At 35.4% G+C, this 16422-nt stretch overlaps 1 protein-coding gene across 10 annotated transcripts in view; it reads left to right on the plus strand.

The window, feature by feature from the left end:
* The window catches only part of rg (A kinase anchor protein rugose), a 742603-nt gene that overhangs the window by 107233 nt on the left and 618948 nt on the right, over positions 1-16422 (plus strand). For all 10 annotated transcript variants that reach the window (XM_072537071.1, XM_072537077.1, XM_072537078.1 and 7 more), the window contains exon 3: positions 4563-4663. In XM_072537071.1, coding sequence (XP_072393172.1) covers positions 4563-4663 — 101 coding nt within the window. The remainder of the gene's footprint in view (positions 1-4562; positions 4664-16422) is intronic.

Raw genomic sequence — 16422 nt, forward strand, 5'->3', positions numbered from 1 at the left:
CTTGACTTGCTTCGCTTGTGGCTTGAAAACTTTTCTTTTTGTGTTAACCTGTTTGTAAAATTTTCTGTATTCGTGTTCTCTATTCTCAAAAATATAAAATGTATAATATATGTCTGAATTGTCAATATGAATGACTTAGATAAAATTAAATTATCAAGAAGTAAAAACAAAGTTGGTTTAATTTATTAATATTTTGTATTTTTGAAAGCGATTTCCGAACTGGAAATCAAAACGACAAATAAACTTACTTTAAAGTAAAATTGTGACTTATTGCCTTTAAAAATAGTAAATTAATCACAATTTCAAATTGGGCCTTAAACCCCTACTTCCCAACCCGTTTTTTGTTTGATTTCGTTAGTACTGAAATTAAATAAGAAAAAATATAACTAATTTTGCGATCTCACATTACTTCTACCACTTTCAGGGGCCGACATTCTATTTACTCTTCGCATAACAGCTAATATGAATTTGCAATTTATGAAATTTTATATCTTTTTGCCACTCACAAATATAAATCCTCCATTAAAAAGATTAAACCGTTAAATCTGCGGTAATTCTTACGCCTGTGGCGCCGACTGTCATTCGTGTGAATTAGGTACGGACACGGCATGCATGCTTCGTGGAAAAGCGAAGAAGAAAATTACGTAAAATTTAATTTTGTGGAAAATTCGGTCCAAAATAATATTCTTACAGCTGGCGGTATATCACGATTAAAACGAAATGTCTGTTGTGATAAATTTTAATAAGAAATGAAATTGCAACTGGCAGTTATCTTGTCTGATCCCAAAGAAGATTAAAAAGATTTTTCTTATTATTTGAAGGATACAAAAGTTCACTGTTTGGTCTTTGTGTATGACCAGTGGCGTCCTATATAAACATGTGCAAGATCCGTTTAAAAACGATAAAGAAACATTTGAAATAAGTTGCTTGCTTGCTTGATTACGATTGGTCGAAAGACAACCAGATTTACACAAAAGAAGTATGTTTAAATTTCACTAATTTTCATTTTCAACTGCTGATATTTGCTGGAAAAAATTAAATCAATTCAGTGATTCAATTAATGGAAGTATGCATAATAATTAAACATTGACTACGACAAGACTGCGTTTTGTCACCCGGTGTTTTTAATATACAGGATGAGTTTTAATGCGACATTAGTCGATAATTCCATTGTTTTACAGAATATCCAAAAATCTTACTTAGAAAAAATGTACGCAATATTATTTTCCAGGCTTGGATAATATGGATATGCCGAATTCTTACTACACGTGCTAATGCAAACATACAATTTGTTAAACACCCTGTATATTTTCTCATATTTATACTTCTGTCATAATCCATTCATCCATCCTATGACTCTACAGCCCAATTCAACCCCTGGCCTCCCTCATCAAACCTCTCCTTTCGTTACGATCTACAGCCATTCTCCTACACGATCGACTACCAATGAAATTTCTGGCGTCCTCATCTACATCATCCTCCCATTGCTTTCTTGATCTTCCAATAGGAAGATCTTTTTCCCCTGCATTCTTGCATTGTGTGGAATTTCGACACATCTATAATATTACAATAAACGTTAAAATTGACTTGATATAAAAATACTTAAATCATGCCCAATTTATAGGCAAACGTCGTTATAGTTAATCGACTCGATCGTCGCAAACAGGAAGTCTTGTGAACTGCCCTTGTAGGCCCGCTGGTGGCACTCCTCGCACGCCGACCATTCATGGATCCATTTGGTGATCATGTTGAACCCTGTGGCTGCGGCTGTTTCTGCAGTTTGTATTGGAGATTGGAGCGCAGTCGACTTTTGGTTGCATCTTCTATATAGTTATGAATCAGCTCTTGTTATATTGTTTGGTAAGCAGATTGAGTCTGCGAAGATGTGGTGGTGGAATGTCGCTCAGCACTGGTAGTCAATGTATTATTTATGGTGTTATTTAGCTGGACATATATCTTTTTAACGGGAGCACTGTTGATCCATATTGGCGCGCAGTATTCAAGCCACGGAATAAACAAGAGCTAAGCCTCATGACCTGAGTGTGGATGCCGATGCCCCCCATGTTGTGCCGCAGAGCTGCCACGCCTAGATATTTTGGATGTTTATTGTGGTTGAGTCGTGTATTATCAAAGTGAACGTTAAGGGTTCTTGACGCCAGATTGTTGTTTCGGTGGAAGCAGGTTACTTCGGTCTGGGAGGCATTGGGGCGAAGTCTCCATTTTTGAAAGTAATTTCCCATAACCTCTAGGTCTTCCGTAAGAATCTCTTCAGCTTTTTCTAGTGACCTCGTTTGGGTTAATAAAACCCAGTCATCAGCATAGCGAAACTTTGTTGATGTTGTTGTCGGCATTTCTGCGATGTAAAGGCAAAAGAGAAGTGGTGCGAGTACCGAGCCTTGGGGCAGACCATTTTTGAGTTTTCTGTGGGTGCTTACTTCGGATCCTATAGTCACTTGAATTACTCTGTCAGTGAGCATATTTTCTATTAATCTAACGGTGAATTTGCAAGGAATAGTGCATAGGAGTTTATAAATCCTTCCTTCTTGCCAGACGGTGTCTAAAGCTACTGACAGATTTATGAACGCAGCAGAACTCTTTAGTTTTCTTTGAAAGCCGGCTTCTATGTAAGTACAGAGCGATAACACCTGGTCTTGATTTGGTCTAAAACCTGCTTGCTCAATTGGTATAACTTTGAGGATTTGAGATAGCTTTTTGGGTGGTCAGCTGGTTTACCCGGTTTTAGTATTGCTATGACTTTTGAGTGTTGGAATTCCCGTGGTACTCTGCCGGTCTGAATTATGTTTGTGGAGAAATATGATAGTCAGGTTTTTGTGTATTTCCCGCAATTGAGTATGAATTCGGGGTGGATGCCCTCGAAACCTGGAGCTTTACCCCGGGGAAACGTCTTTAAGGGCGATATCTATTTCTTCAATTATGAAAGGGCAAGAGTGTTCGGTCTCGATTGATTGCGATTTTAAGGTTTTTAAATGTTTCTTTATGTTTCGTGTGTGAGCTTTATCTCTGGTAGCTTTTGATGTCGAAACAATATCAGATGCCACTAAGTTTGGGTTTATACCTGCTTTTCTTTGTTGAAAGCTCTTACCATTTTTAAGTTTCCTTATTAGGGCCCAGGATTTCCGACTTGATTTTTGAAAGTTTAGGTTTTCTACTGTCTCAGTCGATTTTTGCTGTCGTGTTGCATTCAGACTATGAATAAGTTCATCTGCAATCTCTTGGTCTCCAGTTTCAAGAAAGTTCTGGTATAATATATCACTATTTTGACACCATCCCGAGATAATATGTTCTTTTCGATAACCTCTAGGTATGCTCTTCTTGACTGTGCTTATCACAGCTCAGACAAAACGACCATAGCTCTTCCCCATTTATGTCATTCTTCCTGTATTTCCACTGCTCGTGATGACTATTGAAATCGCATACATACACCGCTGGATGGGATTAAGTTTCTAGAACGTGCATTGGCCATTGATTGCCTGGAGGTTTATAGACGTTAGTGATAGTTATGCTGCCGACTTTTGTATGCGTGGGATGCGTTTTCTATATTTGTTTTTATGTATGTGACTGTGCCGTATGTTTGATGATACGTAGCGACCAGTAATTCATAGCCTGGTATTTTTCCCCTTTTTCGGAGATCATGTTCTGTTACACAGTGGGTTTCCTATACGGCACATATGTCTATATCGTTATCTTTTAGTATCCTTGATAGATATTGGCCTTTGGCGTAGCTTATATTTTATATATTAATGTGACAAATTCGAACTGAAGGCTCCATTTGTCTAGTAGAATAGCTCTGAGGAGAGCTTGTTGGTAAGTTTTGAGTCATACTTCTGTGTGTCGTGGTCAGGTGATACTAAGATTGTCTGACCGCCAGTATTTGCTAGCTCATTTAGTATTACCCAGGGTGCACGTGTAGTATTATACTACGGACGCGAACTAGCTCTACATCCCTGTGTTCAACAGTTTTTTGGGCCTATACTCTTTACAAATTTACAACGTTCGTGCTTTTTTCTAAATTTTAATGAATTCTAATGTCTTTTAGTCTTTATGTTGGTGCTGAAGTTTATTTTTAAACAGACAAGGGGTCTTAGATTTAATTTCAATGCAGGGCATCTGCCATCCGCTTATACGTATTTCAACCACATCAGATATCATCAGAGCGCCATATGCAGAGGCTCTGAATCGAAATTAAGTCTCTCCCGTCATAGTATAATAATTATAAAAATTTACAGACGTTACAACGCCATCTAATAACAACATTAGAATTTAGTTTCGCCAAGTAGGAAATCTTGGGATTTCTAATGTTTTTTTTTTAACTTAATATCTATCTTTCTAAGAAAGTTAATATTTATCTTAGCACAATATTTTCGCGTATAACTTTTGACATATCCTGTACATTTGCCTAGCGTTACCATCATCATTTATATTTATTTTTCGAATATCGTAAAATGCACTTTAAATATTACCTGAATTCGGCGTTCTAGTCGCTCAAATGTGTATTTTAAAATCCTCTAAAATAGCTTTTCTCACGAAACACTTTTTTACAGATCTGCTGATCGAGATGCTCGGCGTCCTAGCGAGCTACAGCATCACCGTGAAAGAGCTGAAATTGTTATTCGGAGCCATGAAAGCCGTTACAGGAAAGTGGGTAAGTGCATTTTATATCCCGAAAAAAGAGATTCACCACAAGCTTGTTTGCGTACGAAAGAGGAGAGGATCCTCTAAAAGGACGCACTCAAATCTGATATTTATGTAGGCAGCGACGCCGTTATTTCGTCTTTTTTATGGTTAATAGAGGACGATGTGTGGTTATTGTTCGCACTTCTAACATACGGTGACCAATTTCCGAGGATAAGCTCCGATATAAATTAGGAAATAAACGCGTCGAATAAATTCGGGTTTTGGTAATCCTAGATTTTACTGTGCTCCACCTAGACGCCGTTTTTTCGAGTTTCCACTGACCTTAAATATATTTTTCTACTATTACACAATAAAAAAGGATTTTTTGTGGTATTGTTAACAAAATGTTATCGCTTATAGAAGAGTCTGCTGTATAAATAATTAAAAATGCGTGTCATCAGTAACAACCAACAACAATTATACATTTAAAGTATAGTTATTCATACTTGTTACCGAGCATTATCGATAATTGTCCAATTAAGCTTCCAAAGGAAGATTTTTTTTAACTTTATTAAATTGCAATTAATATTATAATAAACAAAATGTTTAAGAGAGATATCAAAAATGACACAGTGGGAGCTACACCCAGTTGTTAGCACCCTTGACCTATATTTAGTTTACATTACTAAATTTCTTACTTTTATACAAATGAGTAACTTCTATCTACTTCCTAGCGGCGGAGAGATCTAGACCAGGGTTTCCTAATCTTATTGATAGATGAAACCCTTTTTAGTAGTTAACTTTTATTGTGGAACCCCTGATTTGTCTCAATCTCTCTCTTCAATCCAATCCTGACCCCCCGGAGGGAGTGTAGTGGTTGACGTGATGTCGTGTATTGGCTGTCTCCAAAGATCACTGTCCCTGGTCATTTCTTTTAACTCATACATAATATGTTTTACATATTCCTGTAATTTGATCCGATCCATCTAGTTGGGGATCTTCCTCGCCATTTGGGCCTTCCACCTTTCCTAGTATAATAAGTCTTTCCATGTTTTCTGTTCAAAGATACTGTTCTGCTGCTTTCCTTGACATATCTCAGGCTTTTGACAAGGTAGGACTACAAATAAAATTAAAGAAGCTCCTACCCTATCCTCACTTCCCGCTCTTAAAATCCTACATAGAAAATAGACACTTCCTGGTGAAGCACGGTACCTAGCACACTAAGATATATCCTATTCACTCCGGCAATCCACAAGGCAGCGTTCTCAGCCCAATTCTGTATCTTTTATACACAGCGGACATTCCAACATCTAGTACAACTACTGTGGCATCGTATGCAGATAACACTGCTATCCTGGCATCCCACACAGATCCATCAAGAAATCTTCAATCAAACCTAAATAGAATTCAGCAATGGATGAAAGTATGGCACATCAAATCTAATTGAACTAAGTCAATACATGTTACATTCACGCTACCTAGAGAAACATGCCCCCTGTGTATATTGATAATTGTCTAATTCCTCAATCCGAGGACGCTAAATATCTTGGTATGCACTTGGATCATAAAAAACAGCTTGGACATAAATTGAGAAATATGTATTGGGACATTGGACGCAATTCAAAACTATCTTTGGATAACAAAATTTTACTCTAAAGTCTATCCTCAAGCCCATATGGACTTATGGGATTCAGCTATGGGGCACTGCTAGCGTCTCCAATACAAACATCTTACAGAAATTCCAAAACAAGGTGCTGCGTACCATAGCCAATGCGCCATACTATCTATCCAACGAGGTGATTCAACACTACATCCCCCTAGAATCCGTGAAATAAGCCATACAACGTTTTAGTTCTAAATACTGTGAACGAGTGCTAGTGCATCCTAACGCGTTTGCTGGACAACTAAATGTGCGGAATGTCTTTGAAGTGCGTAGACTAAAACGGCAATTGCCGTCCGACTTGTCCAACTGAACATAATAAGTGTACTCAAACTAATAAAATTTTAATTTTAGAATTGTAATGAGGTTACTCACTGGAGTAACTCTCTACATGTCTTCATTTTTTACCATACCAAATGCTTAATGCCCAATGGGCAGATTGTTGTACTCAATGGAGTTAATAAAAAAAATGTTTTCTGTGTTTGCTCTTAAACATGTCCAAAGTACTTCAACTGTTGGAGATGTACTTTACTGGAAAGTCGTTGGCTATCTTTTAGCTCTCTTAAAATTGAATTATTTGTTCTACGGTCGGTCCAATCCAAGGAATTCGCAATATTCGTCTCCCACAGAACATTTCAGTGGCGTCTATCGTTCTTCTTTACGATTGTCTCAGGGTCCTGGATTCACATGACTAGGTCAGTATTGGGAATATTAAGCAGTTGATTAACCTCAGCTGTAGATTAACTATATGCAACAAAAATGACAATTATTTAAAAAATATTTATTTTCTTCATAAACTATTGAATTCTCATGTCAGGTTCGGCATCAAGTCTGTTCGGGTAGTTTTTGTGGACAAATAACAAATAAGCTGAGATCCATGTTTCGCTTATATATGTGGTTACAAATGGTAAAAGCACTAACACTGCCATTTGCGACAATTTCATATTTATCTTTTATACTGCATCAGAATTCCGTTAATAGCATCAATTTAAATTTATTTTGCAATGATGAATCAGATGTCATTTCAATAAAAGTTTCGTATCTTCCCGTTGACATGGTGAAAGGTCATTAAAAATAAATGGGTTTTTTTTATCCACAATTCAGTTATTATGTAATGTATATTTAATCTGCTGTTCTTTTGGAAAATACTTATCAAAAGCTTCACTGAATTCTTTTAGACGTTGAATAATTTCTTTAATAAATGCCTGACATTTCAACCCCTTCTTCTTCTAAAAAGCCTTCTATTGTTGGGAAACAATCGAACTCGTTGGAGCGCATACATATTGTCCAAAAGTCCATTTTTTTCTTGAAAGCAAGAGTTTTTCGTGGGCAATAAATAAATTTACTTGTTTGCCCTGGAGTGTTAAATTACGTTCATTTATTTTAACAAAAATGTCGCTTAAATAGGCAATTTTAAGTAACCAATTAGTATCGAATAATCAACATTTCAGTTAAAAAAATACTGTTCTAAAAAAAAGCACGCACCTCGTCCCCTACCTTAAGAAACCGGGTCAGTGTGTACAAGAAGAGATGTATGTATACATCCAATCTCCTCACAGAGTAATTTAAATAAACAATTTTTTAACGGCCGAGATTTTATTAAGTTAATAATTTTTATGGCCTCATCAAGAGCACTCTTATAACTGGGGGATAATTTTTTAGCAGCAAATTCTTGCCTATGGATTATGCAGTGGCTATTAGAACAATTTTTAGCTATATTTTTAATAAGCTGTACAGACCCATTCATTATGCCAATCATGTCCTTTACTCCATCGGTACAGATATTAACGCAGTTGTCCCATGGAATTTTATTTACTTCAAGAAAACTATTTAAAAGAATATTTAGACACCAGTAGTACGTGTTAGTAGAGATTTACATAAAAGAAGATCTTCCAAGATTTCGTTTTCGTGCTGATATCTAACGATTACAATTGATATTGCGAGTCCAGCTACATCGGTTGATTCATCCATTTGTAACGAAAATTTGCAAGATTTAAGGCGAAAAGTAAGTTCATTCTTTATATTGGCTGCTAAATCTCTGTTACGCCGAACTACCGTGTCATTCGAAAGTGAAATCTTAGCCATTTCTTTTCAAGATTTTTCACCTAACACACATGTTACCATCTCCATATATGAAGGTTTAAAACGATTTTCCGCAAATGAGTATGCTTCCCCACTCTGAACTATCAAATAGCTGACTAAGTAAGAAGCTTCAGTTGCTTTTTTGTTCACCGTTTTTGTGGTTTGAACCATAACCGTTTTTATTTTTAAAAGTTCGTCACTCCTCCGAATAAATAATTCAACATTTTTTTCTTTGAGCTCTCCATGAACCCATTGTAAATGACGACACATTTTAGCTGGAGCCATAGAGCTATTTGGTAGAACTTTGTTGCATATAACACACTGAGGATTGTGTGTTTGTCCATGAATCCTAAACCTAACCTAACCTAATCCTAAACCTAACCTAACTTTCATCATATTTCCTTAGTTTTTTAGTACCTAACTGCTCTGGGTTGATTAATTGTAGAGGCCATTACTGGTCTAATTTGGTTTGTGGCGATTTCAGTTGCATCACTTTTATTATTATCACAGTTACCCTTAGCAAAAGATCAAGTTCTGCAGCCGAGCGCTTTAAAGTGCCTTCTTTAAGCCACGTCTCCATCCTGCAACAAGAGATCGAAAATGGTTTTAAGACAAAAATAACAGCACCAGTTACCTTTTAAGAGGGAGTTCTTATTTACCTAAATAAAGTTTAGAGGGTGGTATATGGAGAAGGAGATGATAAATTAGAGAAGAACTAGCAAAGAAGTTATAATAAAAAGAATGGCTTAGCTCAAAAGAACACAGAGACACAAAACCTCAAGCACGAATTCGGGCTAGCCTCACTACACTAGAATTTGGCTTTGAGATAAGGGGAAAAGAGATCTTTTTATCCAAAAGAATACAATATAATAATGCACCGGAAAATCTGGAACTATAAAAGGGGTAAGATAAGAGAATATACGGAGATGCCTAGGAAAATACTGAAATGGGCGCCAGCTAATTTCTGAAGGAAATTAACGAAAAAAATAAATGAAGTTATGAACAACAAGGAATAAAGTACTATTGATTTAATTCCCTGTAGTAATGTTTAAAAACCGAAAAGACACTATTGACCTTGTTCTGCTATATTATAACTGTAAGCAGGAACTGAAATAAAAGCAAAACTACTTGTAACAAATATATTTATAATATTAACAACTAACAAAACTCACCTATATCTATATATAGAAAATATAATTACAGTAGTGGGGCTACGGTATGCGAGGACCAAAAAGCCACGACAAAATGAAGGACCCCCACTACTGGGCCAAACAAAAAGGTGTATTAGTAAATATATAATCTAAGTCCATGGGAGAAGCGAAATCTTAACACTAAGGTTAGTTACGAAAGTTAAATCCTAGATAGGTAAGGTAGGGAATATAAATACTAAAAAAAAAACCGTGACGGTTATACAAAAGAAACTACCTTACCTAACAAATATACGACTAATATGTGTCAAAGCAGCTAAACACCAGATCTATGTGTAAGTGTTATGCTTACACATAGATGCTGGGAGATATCTAAAGTGATCAAGTGTGATGAGTATGGCCAACAGACTCGGAAAGATATATATATATATATATATATATATATATATATATATATATATATATATATAATTTTTAAAAACCCTGATACATAAATTTCTTCCCTTCCCTTTTAAAACCCGCTATACAAAAATCATGAACCCCTTCCCTATCAATGAATCTAGTTTAATTAATTAATAACTATTTACCTAACTTTTTATAGCTGATACAAAAACTGTAATAAGTACTAACCTTGGTATATGCATATACAAAGTTGTAAATTACAAGAAAAACCTTAACCCTGAGAAACTTGTTGTTAATGTCTGTCACAACACTACAGCTGTCCTGGTTAGGTCCCCTTAAGACTCTGACGGTCCTTGAGGCTCCGAAAAAAACGAATGACGAAGAACGCTGTGGTTCTGGAGACAATCGGTTCCTGGTTACCAATGGGTTGAAGTAGGTGTTTGGTTAAACTACTTCTAATATTAAACGTTATCCTAATCGGGTGAAATCTACAAAAAATAACATTTGGAGAAACATCAAGGCACCCAAAGATGACTGTCAACACATACTCTTACATCGAATTACCACAATAAACAAACATTTTATTTTATCAGCTGACTGTCATCCTGTCTATTTATTGCGTCTGCGCATTTAAAGAATATCTAGTAAATTAGGCATGAAAGTTTTTATACCGGGTAGGTATACAAAAAAAACAGAAAAAACTAATTAGGTGTCCGATAAATTTATGATCTAGGCTCAAGGCCACATGATACATATGAGAAAACTCGGATTTTACACTTTTAATATTTCAAAAGACAATGAAAATATCAATAAAATGATAGGCCTATAAAACTAAATGATTTAATTGCTCACCTGGGTTTTAAATAATTATTTAAGTAGATTTGGAAGCCGGGTTTTAAATATTCATTTCTGCAGATTTGGAAGCCGGTTTTTTTCAATCAAGATTTTTATCATTTGTTCCAATTTCTCCCTTGATGTTCGGGGAAAACATTAAATCCAATCCCAGATTTTCTACCCGATTTTGCCGGTTAAGGCATGGAGAAATACACCTCTCTGTGTGAGTTGTTGGCCAAAACTGCCTTTAGCCGAGCACCTCTTGATCACTTTAGTTTGCGCATCGTCTCGTCTATTGCCCATAAACGTTTCATAAACGGGATTCTGAGGGGTTTTAGGATTTTAATAATAAATTATATTAATTAATTATATGTTAGCAGTTGTGACTGCTACAAGTTCTAAAAAAGTTTTAGCTTTATGCATCACTTGTATACAAGCTGTATACATCACTCCTATAAAGTTTAAGCAAATTTACGGAACTATTAAACACAAACAATTACAATTTCTAGGTTTTAACAGGTTTTTTAAACAGTTTGGTTTTAAGCAATTGGTTTTTGACTGAATCGATAAAGTTTATCAATAAACAAAATCACTATCAGTAACTTTCAATCAGTTTATTTATAAGACACACACCGGCAAGTGACTAATATGTAAAATACTCTAATACTCGCAAAGTAATGATAAATATGTATTGCATATCAATAAAGAATTCACCCGGGTAATCCGATACCGAGATTTCCCGTAATTATATTACCAGGGCGGATGTTTTGAATACCAAAAATGATTATGCTGATGGCGCTGTACAATTCGCGACGTCAGACTATCGCATTTACACTGAATGATAATATCCAGAAGAGTAAGTGGAATTTGGTTGTGTTGTTAAATCTTTATTACTTTTTTATGTTATATACTTTCTTGAATGTTATTAAAAAAGCACGTAGCTTTCGCGGAACCCCTGAATTATCCCTACGGAACCCTGAGGTTCCGCGGAACACAGTTTAAGAAACGCTGATATAGACGATTCAAACTTTTAAGCCTTCTAAGCAGTGATGGGTTAAGGAGGTCGTTGGAGAGTAAATTTGGATGAGATGATAGTCTCTTGAAGTAGTTATTTCATTAACAGTTTCAACATTTAGGTCATGATGAATAACACAGTTTGGCATATACCATGAGGCATTGCAGACATCACGAAGGACTTTTGATTGGTATCTTTGTAGTCTTTTTAATAATAATAATAATAGTCTCCAGTTTTATACCGCTCGCGGCTTTGGGAGTATAGCAGGGTAGTCTGCTATATCTAGGGCCTACGGTATACAAGGAAGGTAAGATGGCCAGTGCTACGCTTCAACCGCCTATTATTACCCCTGGTTTTACCCAAGGTACTCATTTTATTCAGGCTGAGTCGACCTGGGGCCTATAGACATTTTTGCCTATAGTTGTTCTTTCCGGCGGTAGGATTCGAACTCCGGACCACCGGCATGCGAGGCAAACATCCTACCGCTTGCGCTACGCAGGCCCTTGTAGTCTTTTTATATTTGTTTTACTGGCAGTTCCCCAGATTCGACTCCCCTACATAAATACCGTTCGTAGTATTGCCTTACAGAGAAAAAGTTTTGGATACTTAAACCTGACTTCCGATTCATAAACCAGTACATTTTCTGTAAAGCATGGCCAGTTGTAGTCGTTTTCACCATATATGTTCTCCCCAATTTAGGTGATTATCTATGTGGATTCCCAGATATTTATTTGACATCGTTCCTAGTAGGTAGTAATTTTTGGTTTATAGATACCAGAGGGCAGTTCTATCTTTTTAACGTGAATGCGATATGAGTCTATTCAGTATTATTTATTTTAACACGCCATAGTTTTAATCAATTCTTTAATTGGTTTAAATTAGTATGTAATCTGTCTTTTTTCCAGTTTAGATTGCCGGTCCTTCACAACTTTTTTTAAGAACCACTAAAGGTGCATGAGAAATGAGAAACACAATACCAAACTAGTCATCTATGTTGTCATATTTGTTTCACCGCATAAACAACAGTTTACTACGCTAAGCTTTTTCTTCTCCACTCACTGCTATCTGACTTACACCAAATAATTACTTCCTTTACAAAGTTCTATCGCAAACTTTCAAAAAAAGTTCCACTTCGGTCGTTATTATTACGTTAAAATAAAAAGTTCAGTATTTCCTCCCAATGATCGTTTACTACTTTTGTATATTTTAAAACCAAACTTTCTCGATATTACTTCCAGAAAACGAATCCGGGTCGCAGTCTCTTCATTACTTTCGGCGTTTTGAAAGAGAAAGTGCCGAAAACAATCCCGTCAGCTGGTTCAACAGTTACAAAATAACTTTTCCTGTTTTCGAAATTCGATTCAGAATAGCGTCCTGACGAATAACTTTAGCAAATTTGAAGGAATTTCCCCTTTCGTCGATGCCGCTTTGAGATAAAGTTCAAAAACGACTTGTGTTTCGTAATTCGTGTACCAGCAGCTGCCGATAGGAGAATTATATCGTGTTAATACCGGGAAAAGAACGTACAAGATGTGAATAAATAAAAGTAAAATTAGGTATTTAACCTTTTGAGGTATATTTATGTAAGAACGTACGTCATATACACGTAAGTACAGGATAATCACAGACTCGTTATTTTGTTCCCAACACAACATTCTCACATTATTTACTATCTTTAATGGAAATTAATCAAATTTCAGTTAAAAATATGTTTTTTTGACGTTTCGATTTCCACTTCGGAAATCGTTTTTATTTTAAGAACAATTTTCTAATTGGAAATTAAAACATCAAGAATAAACATATTTTCAACTGAAATTGTGATTATTTAAAATAAAATTAAAATATTGTGAAATATTTTATTTACTAAATAATATTTCATGTATATATTCAACTTCTTCAGTTTTTAGTGTCGGTCGTTTGTCTACCTATATCTGCTTGTATGTCCGACTAATCTTGTAAAGTCTTTTCTAGTTTATTTCTGAATTGCAATTTACCAATGTTGGTGTAATTGGTACTTTAATGTTATCTTTACTCCAGTCGTCAGAGACGAAAATGCCACTGAGCCAAAATTTTCTCCTGTCTTTCATATTCAGCCACCCACTTCTAACTATTAACACCACTGGCACTTGCTTCTTAACTGACTAAACAAAACTTCAACTGCTTCTTTCGGATGACCATCATATAATAATCTTTTCTACTCCAAACTTTCAAAACATTCACTCTCTTTCATGCCCATTCCAAACTCGCTAACCAATCAGAAAATTCTTATATCCCTCCTCTTATTTTACATCAGAAAAACCCAAGCATCGCTTCTAAACAACTTTCTTTGAAAATGGTAACGGTTTTATGTTATACTTTCTAAATACAATAACTACCTGGTGGCTTTGGCCTTTTCAGCGAAACAAAACCAAAGGCTTTTAAAATATAACATTTACAAATACCGGGAAACAATTGTCTATTCACATTTAAGTATTTACTAATGTTTTTCGGTCTTTCAGGGTAAACTTTAGCAAATATTTACAAATCGATGTATGTAAAATGAAACACAACAATATATATATATATATATATATATATATATATATATATATATATATATATATATATATATATATATATATATATATATATATATATATATATATATATATATATGTTCACGCCTCTATCCAATTCAAGTTTATTTTATACATTTTTACTTTTTACAACCCGGCAACATAGTAGCGTAGGAAGATATATTATGCCATATGTGAAGATAAGACGAGTCCCTTAAGGCACCCCAAAGACGACAGACAGCACTCAAGTACGAGACGGGATCGGTGATACAGCATTAGAGCGAGCGGACATAATACTTAATAAGCGTTATATATATTGATGTATTGTGTAATTCAAAATAAAATCAGTTTTGTTTTTCGAGCCGAATCATCAAATTTTTGTGTTGAAACAGTGTAAATTCACCGAATTCCGAACTCATATTTGTGTCATCAAATTAGCGGGCGAAATAGTGCATTCATAGTGGCCCGAGCGCGTTATAGACTGTCGAACGTTGTTCTTAAGACAGTTACATAATTGGACAACTGTGGGTTTAAAATCTGTGAAGACCTATTATACGAGTTGAGACGAACATCCTTGGCGCCAGGAGGCTAGAGCTGTTAGAATAAACATACAATATTTTGGTGAGCATATCCACTTCACATTCCCTTTTATTTATCAGTCTTTGTACCTTTATTCTGCACATGTGATAATTCTGAGAACGTTAGGGTCGAATATCAAGCGATTTATAATCTGTTTCTGTTTACTGTATAATTCATTATAAAATTATGGAAAATTTAAAGCGAAAAAGGGGCGGTTTTAAATGCAAACTCACAATATTTTCGAAATTTATATTAGCGTTAAATGATAAAATAACTAAGGGTGAAACGATTTCAGATTTAGAAGTATTACAGGCTATTGAAATGGTAAATAATATAGAACATTTACAGGGCGAATTCGATGAGGTTTAGGGGCAAATAGAAAATACGGTTCAATTTGAATTATTAGAGGATGAATATACGGAGCGCGAAGAATTCTATAACAAATATTATTCACAATTAGCGGTAGCGCGAAAAATCATTCGCGATAATCAACAAGTAGCTTGTATAGAAAGCGATAAAGCAAGTGAGCGCTCTAAGAATTCATATACAGGGCATTGTATTGAGCTTAAACCTATCGAGTTACCAAAATTTGATGGTAATTATAATAATTGGTTAGATTTTGCAGATCTTTTTGAATCTTTAGTTAACAGAAATGAGTACTTAGACAATATAAGGCGTTTTCATTATTTACGAAGTTCATTACAGGGCGGTGCGGCGCAGGTCATACGAACATTAGAGTTTACCGCCGAAAACTATGCAGTTGCGTGGAAATTAATTAGGGAAAGGTACGATAATAAGAGATTATTAATTTCCAATCATGTTAATGCCTTATTTAATATAGAGCCAATACATAAAGAGTCATCTAATAGATTGCGGCAATTAGTTGACATTTTTTCGAAGCATTTATACGCGTTAAAGCAGCTAGGGCTACCTACTGATTCGTGGGACATACTCCTTATTCATATTATTTCTTGTAAGTTCGATACATCGACTTTACGCGCGTGGGAGAATAGCAAAACACATAATGAAATTCCTAGTTTTGATGATTTTAAAACGTTTTTAAAATCAAGGGCGGACCTCTTAGAATCTCTTGAGGTAAATCAAGCTGAAAAACAAAATACGCGGAATATTTCTCAGGCGGGCGCATATTTACGGAATACGAAATATTCACATAACATTCGCGGTCTATATTCATCACAGGGAACTTTAAATAAATCGGATAATACACAGTGTTGCCCTATTTGCAAAAGGGAACACACCATTTATCAATGCGGCGAATTTTCAAAACTTTCATCTAGGGACAGGTTTGATAAAGTAAGACAGGTCAATCTTTGCACGAATTGTCTTAAACCTGGACATTTCTATAAGCGGTGTAGACAATCAACATGCAAGAAATGTGCGTCAAAACACCATACGTTATTGCATCCAGATAGATCAAGCGAACAGAACGCAGCTTTAGTTCATCAACCGGTAGAAAACACGAGCGATATACGATCTGCAGATAATATACAA

This window comes from Diabrotica undecimpunctata, chromosome 7 (genome assembly GCF_040954645.1).
Source record: "Diabrotica undecimpunctata isolate CICGRU chromosome 7, icDiaUnde3, whole genome shotgun sequence".
Lineage (NCBI taxonomy): Eukaryota > Metazoa > Arthropoda > Insecta > Coleoptera > Chrysomelidae > Diabrotica > Diabrotica undecimpunctata.